This window comes from Ascaphus truei, chromosome 6, assembly GCF_040206685.1.
Source record: "Ascaphus truei isolate aAscTru1 chromosome 6, aAscTru1.hap1, whole genome shotgun sequence".
Classification (NCBI taxonomy): Eukaryota; Metazoa; Chordata; class Amphibia; order Anura; family Ascaphidae; genus Ascaphus; species Ascaphus truei.
Window position 1 is genome coordinate 37,637,216 of NC_134488.1, and position 22,952 is coordinate 37,660,167.

General features: G+C 41.1%; 1 protein-coding gene across 1 annotated transcript; it reads left to right on the forward strand.

The window, feature by feature from the left end:
* The first annotated feature begins 19,153 nt into the window (after positions 1-19,153).
* Positions 19,154-22,882, forward strand: LOC142498046 (indolethylamine N-methyltransferase-like). Its single transcript, XM_075606552.1, has 4 exons — positions 19,154-19,314; positions 19,965-20,172; positions 21,137-21,460; positions 22,843-22,882. The coding sequence occupies exons 1-4, from the start codon at positions 19,167-19,169 to the stop codon at positions 22,880-22,882; spliced, it is 720 nt and encodes a 239-aa protein (XP_075462667.1). The 5' UTR covers positions 19,154-19,166.
* The last annotated feature ends 70 nt before the right edge of the window (positions 22,883-22,952 follow it).

The following is a 22,952-nucleotide window of genomic DNA, read 5'->3' on the forward strand; positions in this document are numbered from 1 at the left end:
ATATATGTTTTAAGGATTGATTAATAAAGGTTAAATTTTAAATTTTGGGTAGTGTGCATTCAAGTGAATTTCTTTTGGTGTACTAACCACTGTACCCCTCACTTTCTCCTATTAAAACAAATAGCATCATTTAACTACAGTATTGCAATGAGTAAAGAATCATTACTAACACAGCAAGTTTAATGGTAAATAAAGGTTATTTTCCAGAAAAATCGATAAAATATTGCTGATTGAAATCAAGGGCCATGTTTTCTAAGCAGAGTTCTGTCATAAGACGCCTTCTGGCGCTGGAAGACACCCAGTGGTGGGATTCTGCCGGTTCGCACCGGTTCAGGAGAACCGGTACCTAAAATTTTCTTAGTTCCTAGAACCGGTGCGACCAGCCCTACCTTCCCCCACAGAACTATGCACTGTGTCCTGCTGCTAAGCTGTGCAGGACCCCATGTGGAGAAGCAATCAGCCATAGCTCTGCCTCTAACACTTCCTGCATCTTCACGGCACCAGGTCAGGAGGGGGGGGGGGTTCAAGGGGGTGGGTATGGAAGCCCAGAGCATGCACAAGCTGTGGAACCCTGGCATCACTCCATCAAGCCTTGAAGAAGGAGAAAACCTGCCTGCTGCTGCTCCATTGTGTTTTTGACTACAAGTTAAGTGAAGCAGCCCCCCCCAACACAGCAGGCAGAAAAATAATTTACTTTCAGAACTAACATTTGCACTGCAAGCACTTTTGGACATTTTATTATGCTGGGACTGCTGGAACTGGGTCTCTCTACCCCCCCCCTGGTCTCTCTCTCTCTCTCTGCCCCCTCCATGTCTCTCTCTGCCCTCCCTGATCTCTCTCTGCCCCCCCTCTCTGCCCTCCCCCTGGTCTCTCTCTGCCCCCCCTGGTCTCTCTCTGCCCCCCCTGGTCTCTCCCTGCCCCCCCTTGTCCCTCTCTGCTCCCCCCCTGGTAACTCTCTGCCCCACCCTGGTCTCTCTCTCTCTGCCCCACCATCCGGTCTCTCTCTACCCCCCCACCCGGTCTCTCTCTGCCCCCCCTGGTCTCTCTCTGCCCCACCTGGTCTCTCTATGCCCCTCCTGGTCTCTCTCTGCCCACCCTGGTCTCTCTCTGTTCTGGACAAAAGAAACAGTATAATGACAATCGTAGCGATTTGGAAATATTTTAACAAAGGCAAATAAATAATTTATTTAAAAAAAAATATTGTTGTTTTTAATTTTTCACTATAAAAGGGCAGTATGGTCTCCGTCTCTCTCCCCCCTCCGTCTCTCTCCCCCCCCTCCATCTCTCTCCCCCCCCTCCGTCTCTCTCCCCCCCTCCGTCTCTCTCCTCCCTCCGTCTCTCCCTCTTCCCTCCCGTCTCTCTCACTCTTCCCCCCATCTCTCTCCCTCTTCCCCCCGTCGTCTCTCTCCCTCTTCCCCCCCCCCAGTCTCTCCCTCTTCCCCCTGTCTCTCTCTCTCTTCCCCCGTCTCTCTCCCTCTTCCACCCCATCTCTCTCCGTCTTCCCCCCATCTCTCTCCCTCTTCCCCCCACATGTTTCTCTCGCCCCCCCCTTCTTTCTCACCCCCCCTCCCGTGAGAGAGAACCTGTTGCTAAAAAATTTGAATCCCACCACTGAAGACACCTAATGGTTCATTGACTTGAATGGGCTGTAAAGTTTCTTCCACCGCAGGAAGGGGTATGTAGTGAAGAATGGTGCTCAAAAAATCACATGTGGCTCTATAAAAGAGAAAAAAATCCTTTCTCCTCTATGCATAGTAAACATTTTCTTCTTAAATTCTTGAGGATTTAGAGGCTGTCCAATATATAATATTTATGATTTAGTACAAGGAAGGGTCTGTGTCTAGTTGTGTCCACTTGACTAACAACACAGCACTGAATACCCAATCCAATGTGGCAAAGTAGTGATCATAACATGGCAAAACATTACTGACAGTAGAATCTATTACCTGTCAGCTTGTTGAAACAATCCAGGACACCCAAGGCGTGCAGTCTGTTGAAGAGGTAATCCAAGTGCTGTAGGGAAATGCAGAGCACAGCCAGAGACAGGCAGAAATTCCAGGCAGAAGATGAAAAAATAAAAATCCAGGGCAACTCAAACAGTATGGTGAAGGTAGATTATACGCACCTATGCGTTTCGTGCAAAGGCACTTTATCAAGGTGTAGGTGCCATTAAAATTTCACACAGTCTTATACAGATCGATTCATGCCAAAAACGGGGATGGGAGTGACATCATAAACAGACGCGATCCAGTACTGAGTCGCGCTGATGTGGCGCCCATCCTCATTGGTTGAATGGGTCACATGACAACAAAAACTTTATTCAAATTAAAAACAAAGACAACAGATAATAATAAAAAAATATATAAAAAAGGGATAAAAATACAGATTAATGTGTAAGACAAATGCCCATGCTTAACACAACACAAAAGAATACATAGACAGTATAATAATATACACAGGAGTAGAGAGAAGCGGAGTCAAGGAATCTAACAGGGTTCAGGCAACAAAGGGTTAATCAGGCAGACAAGGCAAGACAAAGTATCTCCAATAGCAAGCAGGGGTGGAACCAGAAGTGAATAGTCATAGGCTACAGGTGCCCCGGGTGTGTCCAATGATGCAGCTAATCAGGGAGGAGGTTGCTTGCAGCCTGCACATGTCACAGGGTTCAGAGGGCGGGACTTGGAGTGTGTGATACTCCCACGCCGGTTTGTGAGACGTCAGAGCGGGGACGGAGCCTACCGCGCACGTCAGCGGGGAGACTAGACAAGCACCCACAACGTAAAACCAGGTGAGGGATGATATTAGAGACCGCAGAGGGCAGAACAGACTTCGCAGGGTCCGTGCGCATCACAGGACCTGAGGGCTGCGCTATTTGAGTATCTGTGACCGAAGGGCCAGTAAGATGAGGAGATGGTCCTTGAATGCCGGGAACGGCGAATCCTCACACACAGTCCCCCCCATACCTCCTGCCTTTGGTGTAGGCTGCTGGGGCATCGTGGGGCTGCTGGACGGGATTGGTGCGGGGCTGGGGGGGATCAATTTGGAGGTGCTGGGGTCTCTCTCTCTCATATATGTCACAAAATAAATTCAAGTTACAGTTAAATAATGAATATGGGTTTAAAGTCTAGCAGCTTTAATTTGAGATTATTCACATCCAAACTGGAGGTAGGATTTAGGAATTACATCTCTTTAATATGTAGCCCCCTCTTTTCCAAGGGACCAAACGTGATTGGACAATTGACTCAAAAGCTGTTTCGTGGACAGGTGTGGGCTTTTCCTTCGTTATTTCATCATCAATAAAGCAGGTAAAAGGTCTGGAGATGATTCCAGATGTGGCATTCCCATTTGGAAGCTGTTGCTATGAACCCACAACATGCGGTCAAAGGAGCTCTCAATGCAAGTGAAACAGGACATCCTTAGGCTGCAAAAAAAGAAAAGAAAATCCATCAGAGAGATAGCAGGAACATTAGGAGTGGCCAAATCAACAGTTTGGTACATTCTGAGAAAAAAATAATTCACTGGTGAGCTCTGCAACACAAAAAGGCCTGGACATCCATGGAAAACAACAGTGGTGGATGATCGTAGGATCCCTTCCATGGTAAAGAAAAACCCCTTCACAACATTCAGCCAAGTGAAGACCACTCTCCAGGAGGTAGGCATAGCATTATCCAAGTCTATCTTACAGAGAAGATTTCACAAGAGCAAATACAGCGGGTTCACCACAAGGTGCAAACCATTCATAAGCCTCAAGAATAGAAAGACCAGATTAGACTTTGCCAAACAATTTCTAAAAAAGACAGCCCAGTTCTGGAACAGCATTCTTTGGACAGATGAAACTAAGATCAACCTTTACCAGAATGATGGGAAGAAAAATGTATGGAGAAGGCTTGGAACGGCTCATGATCCGAAGCATACCACATCATCTGTAAAACACGATGGAGGCAGTATGATGGCATGGGCATGCATGGCTTACAATGGCACTGGGTCACTTGTGTTTATTGATGAAGTGACAGAAGACAGAAGCAGCCGGATGAATTCTGAAGTGTATAGGGATTTATTATCTGCTCAGATTCAGACAAATTCAGCAAAGTTGATTGGATGGCGCTTCACTTTACAGTTGGACAGTGACCAAAAACATACTGCAAAAGTAACCCAAGAGTTTTTTAAAGCGAAGAAGTGGAATATTCTGCAATGGCTGAGTCAAAACCTGATCTCAACCCGATCGAGCATGCATTTCACTTGCTGAAGACAAATCTTAAGGCAGAAAGACCCATGAAGAAACAACAACTGAAGACAGCTGCAGTAAAGGCCTGGCAATGCATCACAAAGGAGGAAATCCAGCGTTTTGTGATGTCCATGCATTCCAGACTTCAAGCAGTCATTGCCTGCAAAGGATTCCCGACAAAGTATTAAAAATGAACATTTTATTTATGATTGTGTTAATTTGTCCAATTACATTTGAGCCCCTGAAATAAGGGGACTGTGTATGAAAATGGTTGCAATTCCTAAACGTTTCATACGATATTTTTGTTCAACCCCTTGAATTAAAGCTGAAAGTCTGCACTTCTATTGCATCTCGGTTGTTTCATTTCAAATCCATTGTGGTGGTGTACAGAGCCAAAATGATGATAATTGTGTCAGTGTCCAATTATTTCCGGACCTAACTGTATACACACAGCTGATCTCCGTTATAACGTGGTGCTTGGGGTCCACACGATGTAACCACGTTCTCACTGGGATCGTGAAAAAGAAAGGAAAAAAATGGCTGCAGCGATCAAGGATTCCGCGTCCACCAGAGGGGGAGAGCCTGGATCCCTCTCCTATCATTCCCAGATCCGACAGCACAGAGGCAACCCCACACAGGATTTACCCACCTAGCATCTGGCAGCTCTCTCATCCTCCACTTGGCATTTGGCAGCTACCTGCTCACTCGCCTCTCTGCTTCAACTGTCAGCTTCCGGCTGACAGATCAGCTCCCTTAAAGAGACAGTGTGTGTGTGTGTGTGTGTGTGTGTGTGTGTGTGTGTGTGTGTGTGTGTGTGTGTGTGTGTGTGTGTGTGTGTGTGTGTGTGTGTGTGTGTGTGTGTGTGTGTGTGTGTGTGTGTGTGTGTGTGTGTGTGTGTGTGTGTAAAAATGCACATGCTGGTAGATTTTGAAAATTACTTACTCCACAAGTGAACAACACAAAAGAAAATGTAACCTAGATTGGGCACTCTCCCAAAAAGCTGGATCATTGGTGAATATAGTTAAAATATCTTTATTCAATATTTAATTAAAATAATGATGGTTAAAACGATGCTTAAATGCATATTTGATCAACTGGAGAGCCGTGTATTGAATGCTCAGGATCATAAATGTTAAGTTGTAAGAGAGTAGAAAAATATTCTGTCGTCAACAATAGTGTGGATGTGTGTGTCCACAGCAGAGAGGAGAATCCAAATATCCCGTGCCCTTAAGTTAAGGGCATACACTGTAGGGTCTGTCAATATTAAACTATAGCTCAATATGTGTCTGTTAGATCCCTGATCACAGGTACGTATAACGTAACCCCATACCTTGCCTGGTCTGCCTGATTGTATCAGGGGATTTATCCCTGTTCAGGAAATGTGACTCTAATCCAGCAGGGTGGTGGTTAACTGCTGGTAGTCAATTAACCAACACCACCTGGCTGATTAGGTTTGTTAGAAATGCCTCCCTTTGAGACAGGAAGTGAGATTTTTCCTGAGTCTCACAAATTGTGGGACTGACCATAGGAACAGACGTCTTGAGCCTGCCAGAAGAAACTGCATGCTGCCTGCAAGACACAGGGGAAAGTACTTCTAAACCTGAAGAACAAAGAAGCATTTCCCTACAGAGACAGATAAGACTTTCCTTTCTAAGACTTTTTGTATATCTGCACATATCAAGATATATGTTTGGGGCTAGGAGACATGCTAATCTAAAGGGTGTTGTGGACTGCATAGGTTTCACTAGAAATACTCCCAAGTGGAACAAAAGCTTTGTTTGACCCCTTATTTTGCATACGTTTGGATGATTTTCTTGTGTTAAAGAAACAGGAGCAATAAAAGGCTTATTTAATTTCACCTTTAAAAGTCTCCATTGCATACCTCTGCACATGTCCTCTTACATATGGTGTCAGAAGTGGGATTGAAGTGGGCCTTGAAGTTAAAAGGGGCCCCGGAGATTGCCTGTGATTTTGTTTTGTGCTTTTTGCCTACAAACAGCCTGAGCAACATAAACAAAGATTCTCATGCAGCAGAGACCAGAATTAAAGGGATACACATCCAGGCAGAAAATCTACACTGCACTGAAGAATGTCACAAATCCACAGATGGACTCTTTTCTCCAATCCCAAGAGGAAAGAGAGAGAGACTGCTGAAGCAGGTAAACCTTACTTGCCTATCACAATAAAGTGGTCGTAGTCAGGGTTCAAGAAGTAAGTTAGCCCTTAAAAGGGATAGGCGTTTTCAAATGTTTCGCTGAAGCAGTGAAAACAGATGGTGACCCACGAGCAGTACTGATTCTGCAAGTAAAGACTGCCACACCGCATAGGACTACCAGCTGTGAATGGAGTATATGCAGAAAAGTGTGAAAATTGATGCAAGACTGTGCTGAAGCAGGGGAATTTTCAGCAAACAAATGCTGAGTGTAAAATTGTCCCGCCGGGTAAAAAGGGATTGCTGAATTGTGTAAAAGTATCCCAAAGCCAATTGCTGAGTGTTGAGTCGCCCTGCCGGGAGTGAAAGAAATATTCCACTGCAAAGAATATATTTTTTTTTCTGCAAGTAAAGTCTATCTTGGGAGTAAAAAAGGCACCCAAAGTGTGAAGAGTAAATGCCATAATACCCAAAGATGAGACTGAAAATTACTGGACTCAAGCAGAAAACCAAATTCTGTTGCTGAAGCGGAGGGATTGCACATAGAAAGTAAATGGTGTAAAGCAAATGCCTTTGCTGAAGCCAGAAAATGGGCAGCTACTGTAGCAAGCATTGGATTTAACGAAATAGAATCCTGGGAATTTAAAATGGCCACCTAGCTGAAGTCAAATACAGACTCTGCAAAAATAGGAAAGAAAATGTGTTCCTGGTATAAAGAACACCACCACACGGTGCAGTGTTCCTTCAGGCCTTATTCAGACGATGAGAGTGAATGCATGCACAGCAATGCTAATATTATACTACTTACCCAAGGGAAGAAAAAGTCTACAGAGAGGCCTGTAAGAGCTACGACCTCTACAAGGAAAATATGCCCACCTGTAGGACTACAACCATTTGGAGTTCTAGCAAATACGATGGCAACAGCTGCAATAGCGCCTCCTGAGGTCAGGAAGAAAAATACACCTGATAGCCACAAAATGGGGGACAAGATGCAGTGTTCCTGAATGAACCCTACCCCTTCCAGACCGATGAGGAGGAAAACATCTCTTATGGGGAACCCAAACCGAGTTACACCCACAAAACACCCCAAGAATGGTTGGGGTGCCTGAACTCGGTACGAACCGAAAAGACCGCTCCCTATGATGACGAATATGATTGGCAGGAGAAAGAGCGGGAGCAGTGGATCACCGAATATTTCCGTCAGCTGTTAAAGTTGCAAGAAAAACAGGGTGGATCAAGTGACGCTACTAAAATTTCAAATGAAGATGGAGACCCCAGTATCCCTGAGGGGACGGTGTCATCCAAAACAAAAAGGTGAAAAAAGAAAAGCGGTTCTTCACTTACCGTGGAAGGAACAGACACATCTGCAGATCTTGCGGAGGAAAAGCGGGTCCGAAATGCCGGCAGCCTAGAGAAAATGGAGAATTCGTCCCTCGGATGACCGAATATCCAGAGGGCCCAAGGCAGAAGTCGTGTACCCCAAAGAAGTGCCTGTCCGGTGATAATAGTGAGAAACCCTCAATCAACCATCCCATGGAAGCGGTGCTGGAATCGGTGAGTGACGATCCCTTGACCAGCCCTGGGGATGCCCTGAAGCTTGCCAGGCGTGACTGTGATCGGCTCAGGGAACAATTGAAGCTGAAGAAAGATGATTACGCAGAGCTACTGAAAAATAACGTGAAGCTACAGAAATATGTGCTCACAATGTACTCTTCGGCCAGGACAGAATTGGACGATCTCAAGACTGAGCTAGGTACTACAAACGCTACTATTACCGCCATGGATGAAAAGCAGAGCCAATCTGATAAAATGATGGCTAAGCTGAAGCGGAAGTATGAGGAGGCACTGAAGGAGGTGGCAGTCTTTCAGCAAAAGGTTCACACTCTTTGCGTAGAGCTGAATGCCTCACAACAGGAGGTCAACAGTGTCCGGACAGAGGTGGACGTATCTCAGAAGGAGGTTCATACACTCCGCAGAGCACTGGAGGCTTCACATCATGAGATCAACAGCTGCCGCACAGAACTGGAAGTCTCCAGAAAGGAACTTCACAGCCTCACTGAGGAGCTGGACATTTTGAAGAAAACTATCCTCCATCTTAACTTAGATCTCAAAGTCTCTCAGAAGGAGCTTCAACCTAGATATGGAAGCCTCCAGCCAGGAGACTGTCATTCTCAAAGCAGATGTGCGTAAATGGAAGGAGGGATACATGGAGGACCTGAAAATTACAGAGACTGTAAAAAGAGTAAACTTAAGAAAGAAGAAAATTCTCATTTGACAGACTACGTCAAGGAAAAGAATGAAAAGCTGCATGAGCTTAAAGAAATAAATACACTTTTGGAAGATGAGAAGTTTGAAGCAGAGCACCGACTGCAGAACCAACTGCTAGGTCTGCGTACGCACCTCAAGAAGGCCGAGGAGAAGCAGCAAACTCTGCAGGAAGACAATCTGCAGGCTGCTAAAGAAGTACAAGTGCTGCAGGAACGTCTGATTATCCAGTATGTCCCCGCAAAGCAGCATGAGAAACTGAAGGCTACCCTGAGCATCACCAAAGCATCGCTAGAGGCCAAGCTTAGAGCCCAGGTGACTCGGCACAAGAGGGAGCACAAGAAGGTCCAGAAACTGAGACAAGTAACTGTGGCCCGAGCAAAGAAATTCACAGTGCTTCACAATACAATGAAAATGTGGACTCAAGCTCAGAGAAAGCAAAGTGTGAAGATAAATTCCCTGAGAAGAGACTTGCAAGACGCACTCAAAAAACAGGGATCTCTCGCGGATGAGATTACAGTTCTACAAGGACAAGTATTGACCCTGACCAAGCGTCAGCATCCAAAAGCCACAAAAACCCATAAAGACAAGGGTACAGTGAGAGCTGGGAATACCGCTCGTCTGAAAAACAAGGTTGCAAAATTTGAACCACCTAAACAAGCAATAGCAAAACCTTCAGTCACCCAACAGGCAACAAAAAAAGGTACATGTGCTGAATAAAAACCAGAAGAAACCTTAGCTGATGAAGCTGAAAAGTTGGGACATTCTCTGGAAGTGGTTGTGGAATTGCAACTCAATCCCAAAGAAGCTGAACTAGCAACTCCATTGAGTGGAAAAAGTGCAGAGAGACAGCTTCAAGAGCGGAAAACTGAAACGGCTGTTTTTAAACGCTCTGCAACTGTTGCCCTACAGTCTGCCTACAATAAGAGGAGCCCCCGACACAAGGAAAATCTCATGACGTGCACGCAGTAAAAAGACTGTACTTGGAAAAAGTCCTCCTCGAGCGACTGAGGAGTGCTAATCTCAAGCACCTTCGGGAGGAGACACGAATAAACTGGAGAAAGGGCTCCAATCCCAGTGGGACTGAGGGTTCTCTTCCTCCATCCGCTCTCATTCAAGTCACAGAGATATCTCGAATGAGAGTGGAAGAATGGGCTTTGGCCGTGGCAAGCCCAAGCTTCCCACAAACCGGGGAGGTATGTAACAGGGGATTTATCCCTGTTCAGGAAATGTGCCTCTAATCCAGCAGTGTGGTGGTTAACTGCTGGTAGTCAATTAACCAACACCACCTGGCTGATTAGGTTTGTTAGAAAAGCCTGCCTTTGAGACAGGAAGTGAGATTTTCTTGAGTCTCACAAATTGTGGGACTGACCATAGGAACAGACGTCTTGAGTCTGCCAGAAGAAACTGCATGCTGCCTGCAAGGCACAGGGGAAAGTACTTCTAAACCTGGAGAACAAAGAAGCATTTCCCTACAGAGACAGATAAGACTTTCCTTTCTAAGACTTTTTGTATATCTGCACATACCAAGATATATGTTTGGGGCTGGGAGACATGCTAATCTAAAGGGAGTTGTGGACTGCATACAGTAGGTATCACTAGAAATACTCCTAAATGGAACAGAAGCTATGTTTGACCCCTTATTTTGCATACGTTTGGATGATTTTCTTGTGTTAAAGAAACAGGCGCAATAAAAGCCTTAATTAATTTCACCTTAAAAAGTCTCCATTGCATACCTCTGCATACCACACTGATTATGGAAAAAAAGAATGGTGCAAATACTGCACTGACACACTTTATTCGAGCAAATACCCAGTATGTACCTGGCAGATACCTGGAATGCGCCGCTCCTCACCTCTGACAAGCCCCGTTGCGTTTGCCTTCCCAGCCTGGGTTCATGCCTGGCTGACGGGCGGCTGATCTGTTAAATGATAATGATTAGGATTTAATAGGCTGCAATGCTTCGCGTGTCTACCAGATGGCATAAATTCATGAATTGTAATGCAGTATATATATATATATACTGTGCAGTATTGCAGCCAGCGGGAATAAAATGCTTCAATCCCTGCCTGGAAAATACCTCAATGCACTCGGGCAGAAAACAGTCACAAACCTCAATACACCCGGGTATACCCGAATTCGTGGGACTAGCCGAGCTCGAATAAAGTGTGTCGCCAGTGTAGCGCTACAAGCTAAACAATATATGTGAAGTGCAAACTAGTAATAAACACGGATATACCCAGCACTTACTAGGCAAGGCTGCCAGGAATAAATGACCCAAAACAAAGTCAAAAGGAAATACAACAAAAACAATAAAAACCGGCGCCTAAAAATGTCCAAAATCAGTCTGATAAATGTCCAAGTGAAGAAAAACTTAAAAGTTGAGCTTGAACTTCTGTGCTTCCAAAATTGGATGAGTCCACAGCCAATTGACTCGTGATACAGTATGTGGAATAAGGAAAAAGAATAATAGTGTAATACTGTTGATCAAACAAACATGTAACACAAACACAGGACAAACAATCACTTACAACAATAAACAGTGAAAGACAAAGCTGAAAAAGAGGAGCTAATTTATTACAAATAAAAATAAATGACAAATATAAACAATAAGCAGGCAACTGGTCCAGTTCATGTAAAACTGGAATCCTACTCACAAGAAGCGTTGACTAAATCACAGTGTACTGCAGTCTTAGGAACAGCTTGTCCTCCGGTGGTGTCTGGCTGCTTTCCTGCAACTCTCAAACGCTCCCACGCTCTCCTGGATCCTAAGGTCCTTTGTTGGAGGTGTACCTTGGTCTTGTCCCTGCTGGTTTCGTTCAGTCATGAACTTCTTCTGGGGTCATGACCCCACCCTTGCCACAGCCAGGCCATAATGATGAATACACACAACCAAAGCCACAGCCAGAAAGAATGGAACTTTATACCTTTGCCTTTGTACAGTATCCACACATCCAAAACGTTGAAGCTTACCCACAGCAGCCACTGCCCCCCCCCCCAAAATGTTGAAGCTTACCCATAGCAGCCACTGTTTCCCCCCACAAAATGTTCAAGGTTACCCAAAGCAGCCAATGCTCCCCCCCAAAAACTGTTCAAGCTTACCCACAGCAGCCACTGCTCCCCCCCCACAAATGTCCAATCTTACCAACAGCACCCACACCACCAATCTTTTCAAGCTTATCCACAGCAGCCACACCATCCATTTTTTGCCGATTATAGACAGCAGCCACCCCATCAATTTGGTCAAGCTTATCGACAGCAGCCACCACACCAATTTATGGAAGATTATTGCTAGCTGCCATAACAGCAATTTATGGAAGATTATCGACAACTGCCACAACATCAATATCTTGCAGATTATCCACAGCAGCCACAGCAAACCTCCAATGTCGTTGAACATCAAAAGCAGCCACAGGCAACCCCCAATGTCGTTGAACATCAACAGCAGCCACAGGTAACCCCCAATGTCGTTGAACATCAACAGCAGCCACAGGCAACCACCAATGTTGTTGAACATCAACAGCAGCCACAGGCAACCACCAATGTAGTTGAACATCAACAGCAGCCACAGTGGCAAAATATTGTAAGCCAACAATCTCAAACATTGGCAGGCAGATCACAGAGAAATGTACGTGGCCGAGGATCAATATCCAGACAGCCAAAAACATGTAGGCCATTAACCCGACCCCGCCCCCCCAAAAAAATGAATACAAATTTGGATTGAAACTTGAACATCTTTGTTGTTGTTGTTGTTCTTTATATAAATCTTACACAATCTTCAAATGTTTATGGTATTCTTTTTACATAGAATTATACAGTTAAAGCAGAACGAAATGTTTGGATTTTAAACAGTAACAGGGATATAATATGAATATGCTAGTCCGAAACGCATCAGAGTGTGTCCCCCATACCATGTTTTTTCAATAAAAATTAATTTTTAGTCAACACCTTGCTGGTCTCCCATTCCTATGAGCTGTGCACCGCTGGAAACTTCGGATCTCTTCTACTACTATATTGCACACTGAGCGTGGATGCACGCACCCAGGGAAGCAGTCCTATGTGAATATTGCATGTCTCTTTCCTTTGAGACTTGATGACCGGCAACAGTGCAAGCAACACAAGGGTCATGTATGGCACAATCCTACAAACTAACGGTATGTTAACCCTTATTTATCTTTACATATGACAACGTTATTGTGGATGCATTCATCAAGCACTGGGTCCAATACCTTGCTGTGTTCAGAGGCTGACTTCCCAAAAGTTTAAGGACTTTATCACATATTCTAGCTCTGACTCAGATTGAGCACTGTATTTGGGACTCACGCCCCATAACTACACATCATAATATGAATTGTATTAGCAATGGCCAATCTATAGAAACTTTGTACGTGATAAATGTGTGTTCTAAGGACATGTGCTAAAACAAATAACTTAGAGTTCATGTAAGGGGCCTACAATTATCTAATTAATAAATGTACATAGATTTTAATTAATTCTAAAAATACACTTAGGTGCTTTCACTTTCATAGAAGTAACACACAGATGTATTTAGCTATATAAATGTACTAGTAAAGTTTTAATGAGAATTTGCCTACCATCAGAATATTTTGAAACATGTTATCCCAATTACATTTTTACATCTTTAAATGTGAAACTATCTGTTAGTGTGTATATGTAAATGTAAAAACTAAAGTACATCTATTTGAATATATAGTATATTTTGTAGGCAAAGGTTAGACTTTCATTACACTGTATCTACATACTTCTTCATTGACACAATTATTTTACTTTAGATGTTACAACAACATTAATTAAATGATCTTTCTTTAATCCATATCCAAAGTATTCCAGCCTTAAGGTTTCAGATAGAAAATATTTACAAATGTAAAATGTTCTGAACCACTTACTTCTCACACCTGTTTGTGGGAGAGTAAAATCCGTACAGAATGCACATTGTATTATGACCTTCATAATTACGTCACATTGATACAAAGTTACAATTTGTGTGCTAAAGATACATGCATTGAGAAAAGTCATTTTCAAACAAGAACTACAGTGCAAGGAAATAGACATGGCAGGGTTTGATGATATGCTGACACGTCCAAATGAAACTTTAAAGAATTAATATTTGAAGCAATTGAAAATCACGAATATCACAGAGCTACAGCATGTCAAATTTATGATTATATCTCCCGGAAATATCCATATTATAAGTCTAATGAGCCAAACAATTGGAAAAATACTGTCAGGCTCAATTTATTTGGGCAGGAGTGTTTTATTCGAGTTATGCCACATCAAGATGAGAAGTACTGCTGTTGGGAAGTAAAAGATTTGTTTAAAATTGTTTTGCAGCATGGCACATATCTGCTGAGGAATAGCTTATTCAATTATCCCAGTCCTAATTGAATTTGCCTGAGTGTTGTCTCTTTTGAAACACCAGCACAGTGCCTCACGCAATATGATTGGCACTCTTGAGATAATGCTTATGGTATTCAGCAAAATGATACAGCACAACACATGTCTGTATGGCAAAAACATGACACACACGCACGAGCTAAACACACACACACACGCACGCTAAACACACACACACACGCACGTTAAACACACACACACTCTAAACACATCAACATGCGCTAAACACACACACGTGCATGCTAAACACACACACGCTTTGTACTCATACAAGTATAATTTTGTTGGTATTCATTCAAATCACATAACTGCATTAATAATACTGTAATAGTAACAAGTTATTATCTACATGATATATATATATTATATTACTATATTACATTTCACATGCTATCATTGAGAAACAATTCTGCATGTAATAATATAAATAATGCGTCTTCATGTGACGTGGCTACGTGGTCAATTGACGAGCCTCACCTTGCACTATGCAAAGCTACATTAATACGCCCAGCTAACGTGCCCGCGCAACATAGCTTGGTACCATCACGCATGGTAGCCCGGATATGGTGTAAAAGTCATTCCTGAGTTCCAGACACTCTGTCTGCTCTCTAGGAAAATGTATATAATTCCTAGCGCGTCTAGTCAGTGCACATAGAAACTGGGCAATGGCCCGCGAGAATGACACTGCAAGACCCCGCCTACTATACCCACAGTTGTCTGAAAAGACGCAGAAGCAAGAACATGTAATAAGCACAGCATCTTTACAAGACAAGGGACTGCACGACCTCTGGCTGTAACAAAATCTAAATCTTCTCTTATCTCTTCACAAAAAGATAAGATTGCTGCCTAACTAAAGCGATATCGCCTAATGATTTCTTCCTCCTTAAGCACATCCAATACTGTCCTCTCCCGATATAGACGTGGACGGGCCACTATGTCTCTCCTGTGCCCTTGCCATCGACCTCGCCCTCTCCTCTCATCTCCTCTCTCTCCTGTCTCTCCTCAAATCTATTCTTCTCCTTCTCAACATTATCTCGTTTTTCTCCATCCCCATCTCCTTTGCCGCAAACGCATCTCTATGTCGAAATGAGTGTGTAAATAGCTGCATTTAAGTACATATGTGGTGTTTGGTCACAAGACTTAATTAATTGGAATTATTAAGCAAATTAATAACAAAATAACATATTTAAATGACATGTGTATCTACCAAAAATTAATATGTATTAATTTGCTATTGTAACGTATTATAATCTTACATATATTTAACACGTGACATAAAACTTCATATATGTTGGTTAATCATCACATTTTATGATAAAGAAGCCAATCATTGTAACATACGCAACTGTCAGCAACAAGTGTTGCATTTTAGGTAGAATTCAGGAACACTGTGACTAAATCATTTACATATGTTGCTAGATAAAGCTGCTTTTGGAAGGTTTAATGTGTTCATAAATAATTATTGATACACTATTATTGATTACGGGCATACATTTCAGAAGCACAATAACAACATAATTGCTTCACTGATGACCGATCCGTTCTCATCGGATCAGTCGCTTGATCAGGATTAAAACGTAACATAATCGCACAGCATTGTTGAACATTATTCCTTGTATCTGTTTGAGTGGCCACTTACTAGATTCAATTGGTTCCCTGCAACAGAGAAGGCGTGGCTGCAAATTCCTACTAAAATGATGACAAAGGGGATGTAACTTTGAAAATGCATAATGCATTATAAACATTGTCAAATGACGTTACAAATGTATGCCATGGTTATTTTGGTTAGTAATAAGAGTTGTGACAATAGTTTAATATGTATGTATGTTTGTTTACAAACATGTTTGTTATTTTAAGAACTTTGGCTTTAAGAGATTACCATAGCACTATCCCATGACCCCGCTGATTACCATAGCACTATCCCAATACATTAATAACAACGCATGGACACTATTATATCAATAATTTAAACGCTAATATTGATTAAAAATAGTTCTTTTTAAGGCCACGCCATCACAAATCATAAATGATATGCCTCGGCTCCATAGGCTCCATGATGAAAACCTATGAACCAAAAATTGTCAGATTTTTTCTAAGTCCCGTATCGCCGCTCAGCCCCAGCTTCTTGCCAACTTTTTTTGCCAGGCCGATTTGGAGAAAAATTTTCCATTCTAGAGCGGCGATCAGCGCCAAAATGCTGATCGGGGCTACTAGAATACAGAGATTTTGAAAAGCTGGCGATAAGTGGCGAGATAGGGCTTATCGCTAAGCACGCAGCGGATTTTATTTCCCGCCAAAAAACACGGCGGATTTTCCAAATCTCGCCATCTTTTCAGCTCTTACTGAATCGCAATAGGCATATTTGCTAAAAAACTGGCGAGAGAGGGCTTATCGCGGTTTACAGCATATACCCCAGTGTGTTTGTTAGTGTCTTTCCCCCCTAAGTCTTGTTTTTGTGTATTTGGGGAGTGGGAGTGTGTGGGATGGAAGTGGGCATGTGTTGAGTGGGTATGAGTTGAGTAGGCATGAGAGCAGTGTGTTTGATGGAAGTGGATACGAGGGGAATTTGTGTATGAGGGGAGTGAGTTTGATGGTAGTGAGTATGCGGGGAGTGTGAGTGTGGACATGGTGGAGTGGGTGGGACATAGTGGAGTGGAATTTTTACATTTTGTACAAATTTGCATACAGTAGTTGGAATGAAATTGCTTCTAAAAATTCCTCTCTCGCACGGGTTGAACATGAAAGAAGAATACAGCGACCTGCATATCCGAGGGAATAGGGATCCTTCCGCATGGATATGCACATCTCACAGTTACCAGAATAGGACCAATGTTTACCTGTAATATGCAGTTTAATACATATTTGTAACATGCTAAATATATACTAACATACCTGGTTATAGGGGTTTATTTTCAACGATTTGGGCCAGATTTAGTAAGTGGGTTGTAATTTAATTCAATAGAAAATGTATAGTAACCAAAATCAGAGAATTTGTGTATAGGTTTTTGAATGAAATGTGTAATGTATAATGTGAGACTTGAATGATGAATCAGATGGGTAAGAAATGCAGAGTATGATGGTGGGATTGTGTAACTTGTGGCAGACATTTAATGTACTTCTGTGTGTTCTGATATTAACAGAGCTCAGAAGCTTCATCCAATGATGTACCATCTGCATGATTTAATTACACACCTGTGGTTAATATCTATTCAGTGTGAAATGTATTAAACACACTGCAGCTCAGCAAGGTTTTAATTAACCTTTGCTGTACTGACACTGAGAAATGCCGTTTCTTTTTGTTTTAAGTAAACTATAAAACATTATAAGAATCATGAGATGACTTGTGATTTCTTAACTAGCAGAAAGCCAACAAATTAATAAGAAATAGAACATTGTACAAGAAATATTTCTTGATAGATGAAAATGTGGGATTCCCTTTGAAAAAATTGCATGAAACGTTCTCTTCAGGTTTGTATATTTATTACAAGATGTGTGTTGCCTCGCTCAAACCCCCAAAGAAATATAAGGCAGCGTGTTGGCAGGGAATGAATTGAATATATCAAATGAAGTGTACTATTTGGGATCTTTTTTCTGTACACTTCATTTGTATATTTATTGGTAACATAGAATGAATTTGTGGAGACAGACTGATATTTTTACATAATAAAAAAGGAATGCATATTTATAACACTAATACAAAAGGGATTTGCTTATAATTTAATTAACAAGCGGTATTTGTATTTGCACTGTATGGTGGAGGGGTTTTGTCACTTTATTACCCACCATTACCTGATTTGCGTCTGGTTATAACCAGTAACAACCTGACACTGATGAGACCAAAACGGTTCAAAGAGCTGTCTGTGAGTAGGGTTACTGGCTCTGCACTTCTTTAGCCCAGGCTGTGCTGAACAAGCTGTGTAATACTTCAGGAATATGTTTGTTGGGGTTCATGTTACGAAGGACAAGAAGCAGAAAGAGACACACTGAGTGCTCATTTTCATGTAATTACCCAGAATGCCTAGCTGCAGTGGAAGCACTGTATTGTAAGAGATAATGGGGAAGGGCAGGTCGCAGACCTGTCTGAGAGATGTGACTGTGCCCACAAGTGCTATTTTTATTTGCTGTACACTGAGGGGTTTTGATCCTTTTTTTACCAACCATAAGTTGTTTTGAGTTTAATTAACTAATAACTAATAGTCAAGCCAATGATCGTTCTATGTGGGGTTTGCCTCCTGTCCCATCTTCACATTACATAGCTAAATACCATGAGGGCTACGTACAGTATAAAGACGTGTGTTTTTTACTTCTGGTAAAACATTTTATAAATAAATAAATGTTCCTTTGACAATGTACAATATGAAGTGATACTGTATAAGCCGTGTGTACCTCCCTGTGGAGCAGTCTGGACTCCAGGGAAGAGAACTGTAAGAGTGAAAGCCTGTCCTGTCAATAAACTTGTCCTTTTTGTACAATAACTTTTCTGGCACCCTTTTTAAACCACACCTACACTACTGTACCTCACAGTATTCTTCCTTACTCCATACCAGACGGGCAAGGGGGGGGCAGAGGAGGGTCACACACATAATAGCCTTCCTGGTTACAGGGTATGATGGTGGGATTGTGTAACTTTGACAGACATTTAATGTACTTCTGTGTGTTCTGATATAAACAGAGCTCAAAAGCTTCATCCCATGATGTAACCTCTGCATGATTTAATTACATCCCTGGGGTAAATATCTATTCAGGATGTCGTGAATTAAACACACTGCAGCTCAGCAAAGCCTTAATTAACCTTTGCTGTACTGACACTGACAAATGCTGTTTCTTTTTCTTTTAAGTAAACTATAAAACATTATAAGATCATGAGATGACGTGTGATTTCTCAACTAGCAGAAAGCCAACTAATTAATAAGAAATAGAATATTGTACAATATTAGAAGGGTCAATATATGCAATAAGAATCCTTGTGACAAAAAAAAGCTCAGTATGATCCAATGTTAATATTTGTTTTAATGATTTGGGAGGGGTCGTATTTGATAATTAAAGGACTTAAAACTATGTACAAACTTATCCAACATCACATCAGAGAGATTGCACCAAAGACTTGCAATGGATCCCAGTCTCCACAAACATTATCATGATGAAGAATTTGATCCAAAAGGACTTGTGGACACATACTTCTGTGATGAAAACTTTCCCTTAATAGATGAAAGTGTGGGATTCCCTTTGAAAAAATTGCATGAAACGTTTTCTTCAGGTTTGTATATTTATTGGTAACATAGAATTAATTTGTGGAGACTGACAGATATTTTATATACAGATAATGAATGCATATTTATTACACTAGTAAATTTACAGATTATTAAAAAAAACGTACTCATTTATTTAATTAGAAGTGTTTTTTATTTGCTGTACACTGCACAGTGGAGTTTTTTTGTCATTTTATTAACCACCATAACCTGTTTTGTGTCTGGTTATACCAGAAAATAGCCAGTAAATAGTCAGCATAGCCAGTTACAACCTCACACTGATCAGACCAAAACGGTTAACAAAGCTGTCTATGAGTAAGGGTTCTGGCTCTGCACTTATTTGACCCAGGCTGTGCAGAAAAAGCTGTTTAACGCTGGTATTATGGTTCCGGCGTTGCCGCATGCACGTGTTTGCGTGCGCGCGCCCACATACAGTACAGTAAATTGCATTCAGTGAGATAAAATGTAACACAGATAATGCATCATTTAGATATACCGTATATACTCTATTCTTATACCCGGCTGTATTTACATGTATTCTTTTTTTAATTGTATTGGATTAATGTCCTGGGAAGTTTTATTTATAATCTTTTTTCAATATCATAAAAACTTGTTAAATATAATGAAAGTATGTTATTCTTTCTATCTGCTGGTGCAGGGCGTGTGAGAGGAGACACATTGATTGATATCTCCTCTGGCCCAGCAGTTTACCAGCTCTTATCAGCCAGTGATATCTTCAAAGAGATTATTGTGATAGAATTTAGTGACCCCAGCATCCAAGAACTTGAGAAATGGCTTAAAAATGATCCAGAAACTCCTGATTGGTCATATGCAGCAAAGGCTCTTTGTGACCTAGAAGGCAACAGGTAAAATATTTCCAAGTACAGGTAGTCCTCGGTTATCCAACGAACTCCGTTCTGGAAGTAGCGTTGGATAGTGAAACTGTTGTAAAGTGAGTCCCATGTTAATCAGTGGCGGTGAGCATTGGACATCGCATTCGGACACTTAAAAATGGCCCATAGGGTTGCGTTGGATATGCCATTCGTTGTTAATTGAAATGTTGGATAGTGAGGACTACCTGTACATTATTACAAGACAAATAACACCTGTATGTGCCAGTGAATTAAAAGTGTAAAACAAAAGAAAATGCCGGGGGGTTCTCTGTGGTTTAGATTGGTCTTTGAAGTTTTGCCACTGAAAATAAATTGTAATGTGTTTTAAAAAAATGTAAATTCTGTCAATTTCCCTTGTGATTAATGGTATTTTGGGGGTATTTGGGGGTAAAAATTCTATCACCAGAGTAAAAATGGATCTTTTATCAAAGTCCTAGACTGCGAGAGGTGAACAAGAAATTGCACTACAGTTATCAATGGGATTCCTTCTATGATAAATCTGATGCAGTTTTTGCACTGGTTTTGTCCCTATTTTGCAGACCTGGAAATAGAACCTGTAATGTTAAACTTGCTGCAAAACCAGCAGTCTGTGAGTGACTCCAATGATTTACACTTTCATTCTTGATCACAGGTTATTCCTACAGAAAGCTGCAATGTCCATGTCATGGGAATTATGGGAGTTAAAGTGATCCATATAAAGGAATAATGGGGGACATGTATTGCTGAGATCTCCTGATAAACATAGCACATACTTCAGCTAGTAATGAGATAAAGGTCCACATTTCCTTACACTGAACATACTTCCAATGTGAAAGAGCATCCATGTGCATTGTATAACTTTGTGTAACATATTTAACACATCTCTATTGTCAGTCATTTTACTTTCACATATATATGTATTCAGAAACTAATAATAGTATTTTGTTTTTAATTTCAGAGAGGAATGGCAGGTAAAGGAAGACAAAGTAAGAAGAGTTGTCAAACAGGTTGTAAAATGGGATGTTACTAAAGACAATCCTCTAGACCCTGTCGTCTTGCCAAAAGTGGATTGTGTGATCAGCCTTTGGTGCCTACATCTTTTTAGCAAAGACAAGGATGCTTACCGGAGCAACCTGAGAAAATTTGCATCACTACTGAATATTGGTGGTCACCTGTTACTCTTTGGGATATTTAATATGACATATTATAAGATTGGTGATCACAGGTTCTTTTTCCTGACCTTTGATGAGAAGTTTTTAGGCGAGGCTCTCAGGGATGCAGGGTACGTCATTGAGAATATGGATGTGCTCCCCAGCAGAATGGGCTGTGATTTGTTAGATTGTGAACACGTTGTGTATGTTATAGCGCGCAAGGAGAGGGAGATTTAATAATTTAATTCTGACTGATTAATATTTACATAAGAGAGAACTAAGAATATGTATTTATTATTACTTGATTCCTCAACTTACAGTGTCCAACAGGACCTTTCCAAATATTCAAAAACTCTATAATCAATAAATGTATTTTCTTCTGTCAGTGCACAATACCTATTGAATGAAAAAATAAATAATATCAATATATGAGGGCACTCATTGGAATAGCAAATGTTTGCAAAACTGCATTCTGGGCTTTGAATTGTTGAGGAAATATTGCTTTTATTTTTTTGACTCATGTTCTGTTGGACACTGAAATATTCTTGCTAAGAATATAACGTTTTACTGCTAATGTTTTTTTTTTATAAAAATAAATGATTTCCCAGTACAATATATAATGTCTTTGCCTTTTTCACGTTCTTAAGGATTAAAAAAGCAGCATAATAATTTTGTTTGCAAATACATACATCCTCAGAGTTGAACCTCAGCACTGTGTGTACTTAGGATGAAATCCGCAATACATACAAAGCCCATACACATGTAGGCAGAACATATACTGTATGAAATGAAAGAAATGTCCATTCTTGGAACATGTGTTTCTTATAAACATACAGTGCATGGATATACAAATGACCTGTGAGTGGATGTTACCATGATCTTCAGTGATTCAGCATGTGATCCATTCTCTGCCAGATATGTGTGCAACAACTGATGCTTTGTAATAGACAATAAATAACAATTGTTTTTGAAGTTCACAAACTACTGTAGAATGTATTAAAAAAATAGAATCATTAAACTGCAATAATGCAATAAGTAATGAACCATTACTAACACAACACGTTTAATGGTAAATAAAGTTTATTTCCCAGAAATATCTATAAGAAATTGCTGATTGAAAACAAGGGCCAGTTTTCTAAGCAGCGTTCTGCCATTAGATGCCTTCTGGCGCTGGAAGACACCTGATGGTTCATTGACTTGAATGGGCTGTGAGGTTTCTTCCACTGCAGGAAGGAGCCTTAAAGCAGAACACTGCTTAGTAAATATGGCATAATGTGTATTGCATTTCACCATTAAAATAAAAATATACTCAGGTGGCCACGTTTTTACCTTTCTGTAACATTTAAATAAAAATGAAATAAAGACGAAAGCATTTCTTGTGTGACAAACACGTTACAAGACTTCAGTGAGGGAGTTTATACCTAAATTCAGTAAATAGGAACCTATCTATGAATAATTTAAAAAGCTATGTTTAATTATTAATCATGGGGATTTTTGTGTGTTTCTAATGCAGGACTAATAGATTTGAGGAATATGATGCAGCAGTTTTATAATCAGGTCTTTAGATTGTATTTAACCATTTCCTGACAAAAATCTAAATCACATTCCTACGTAACAAAAATA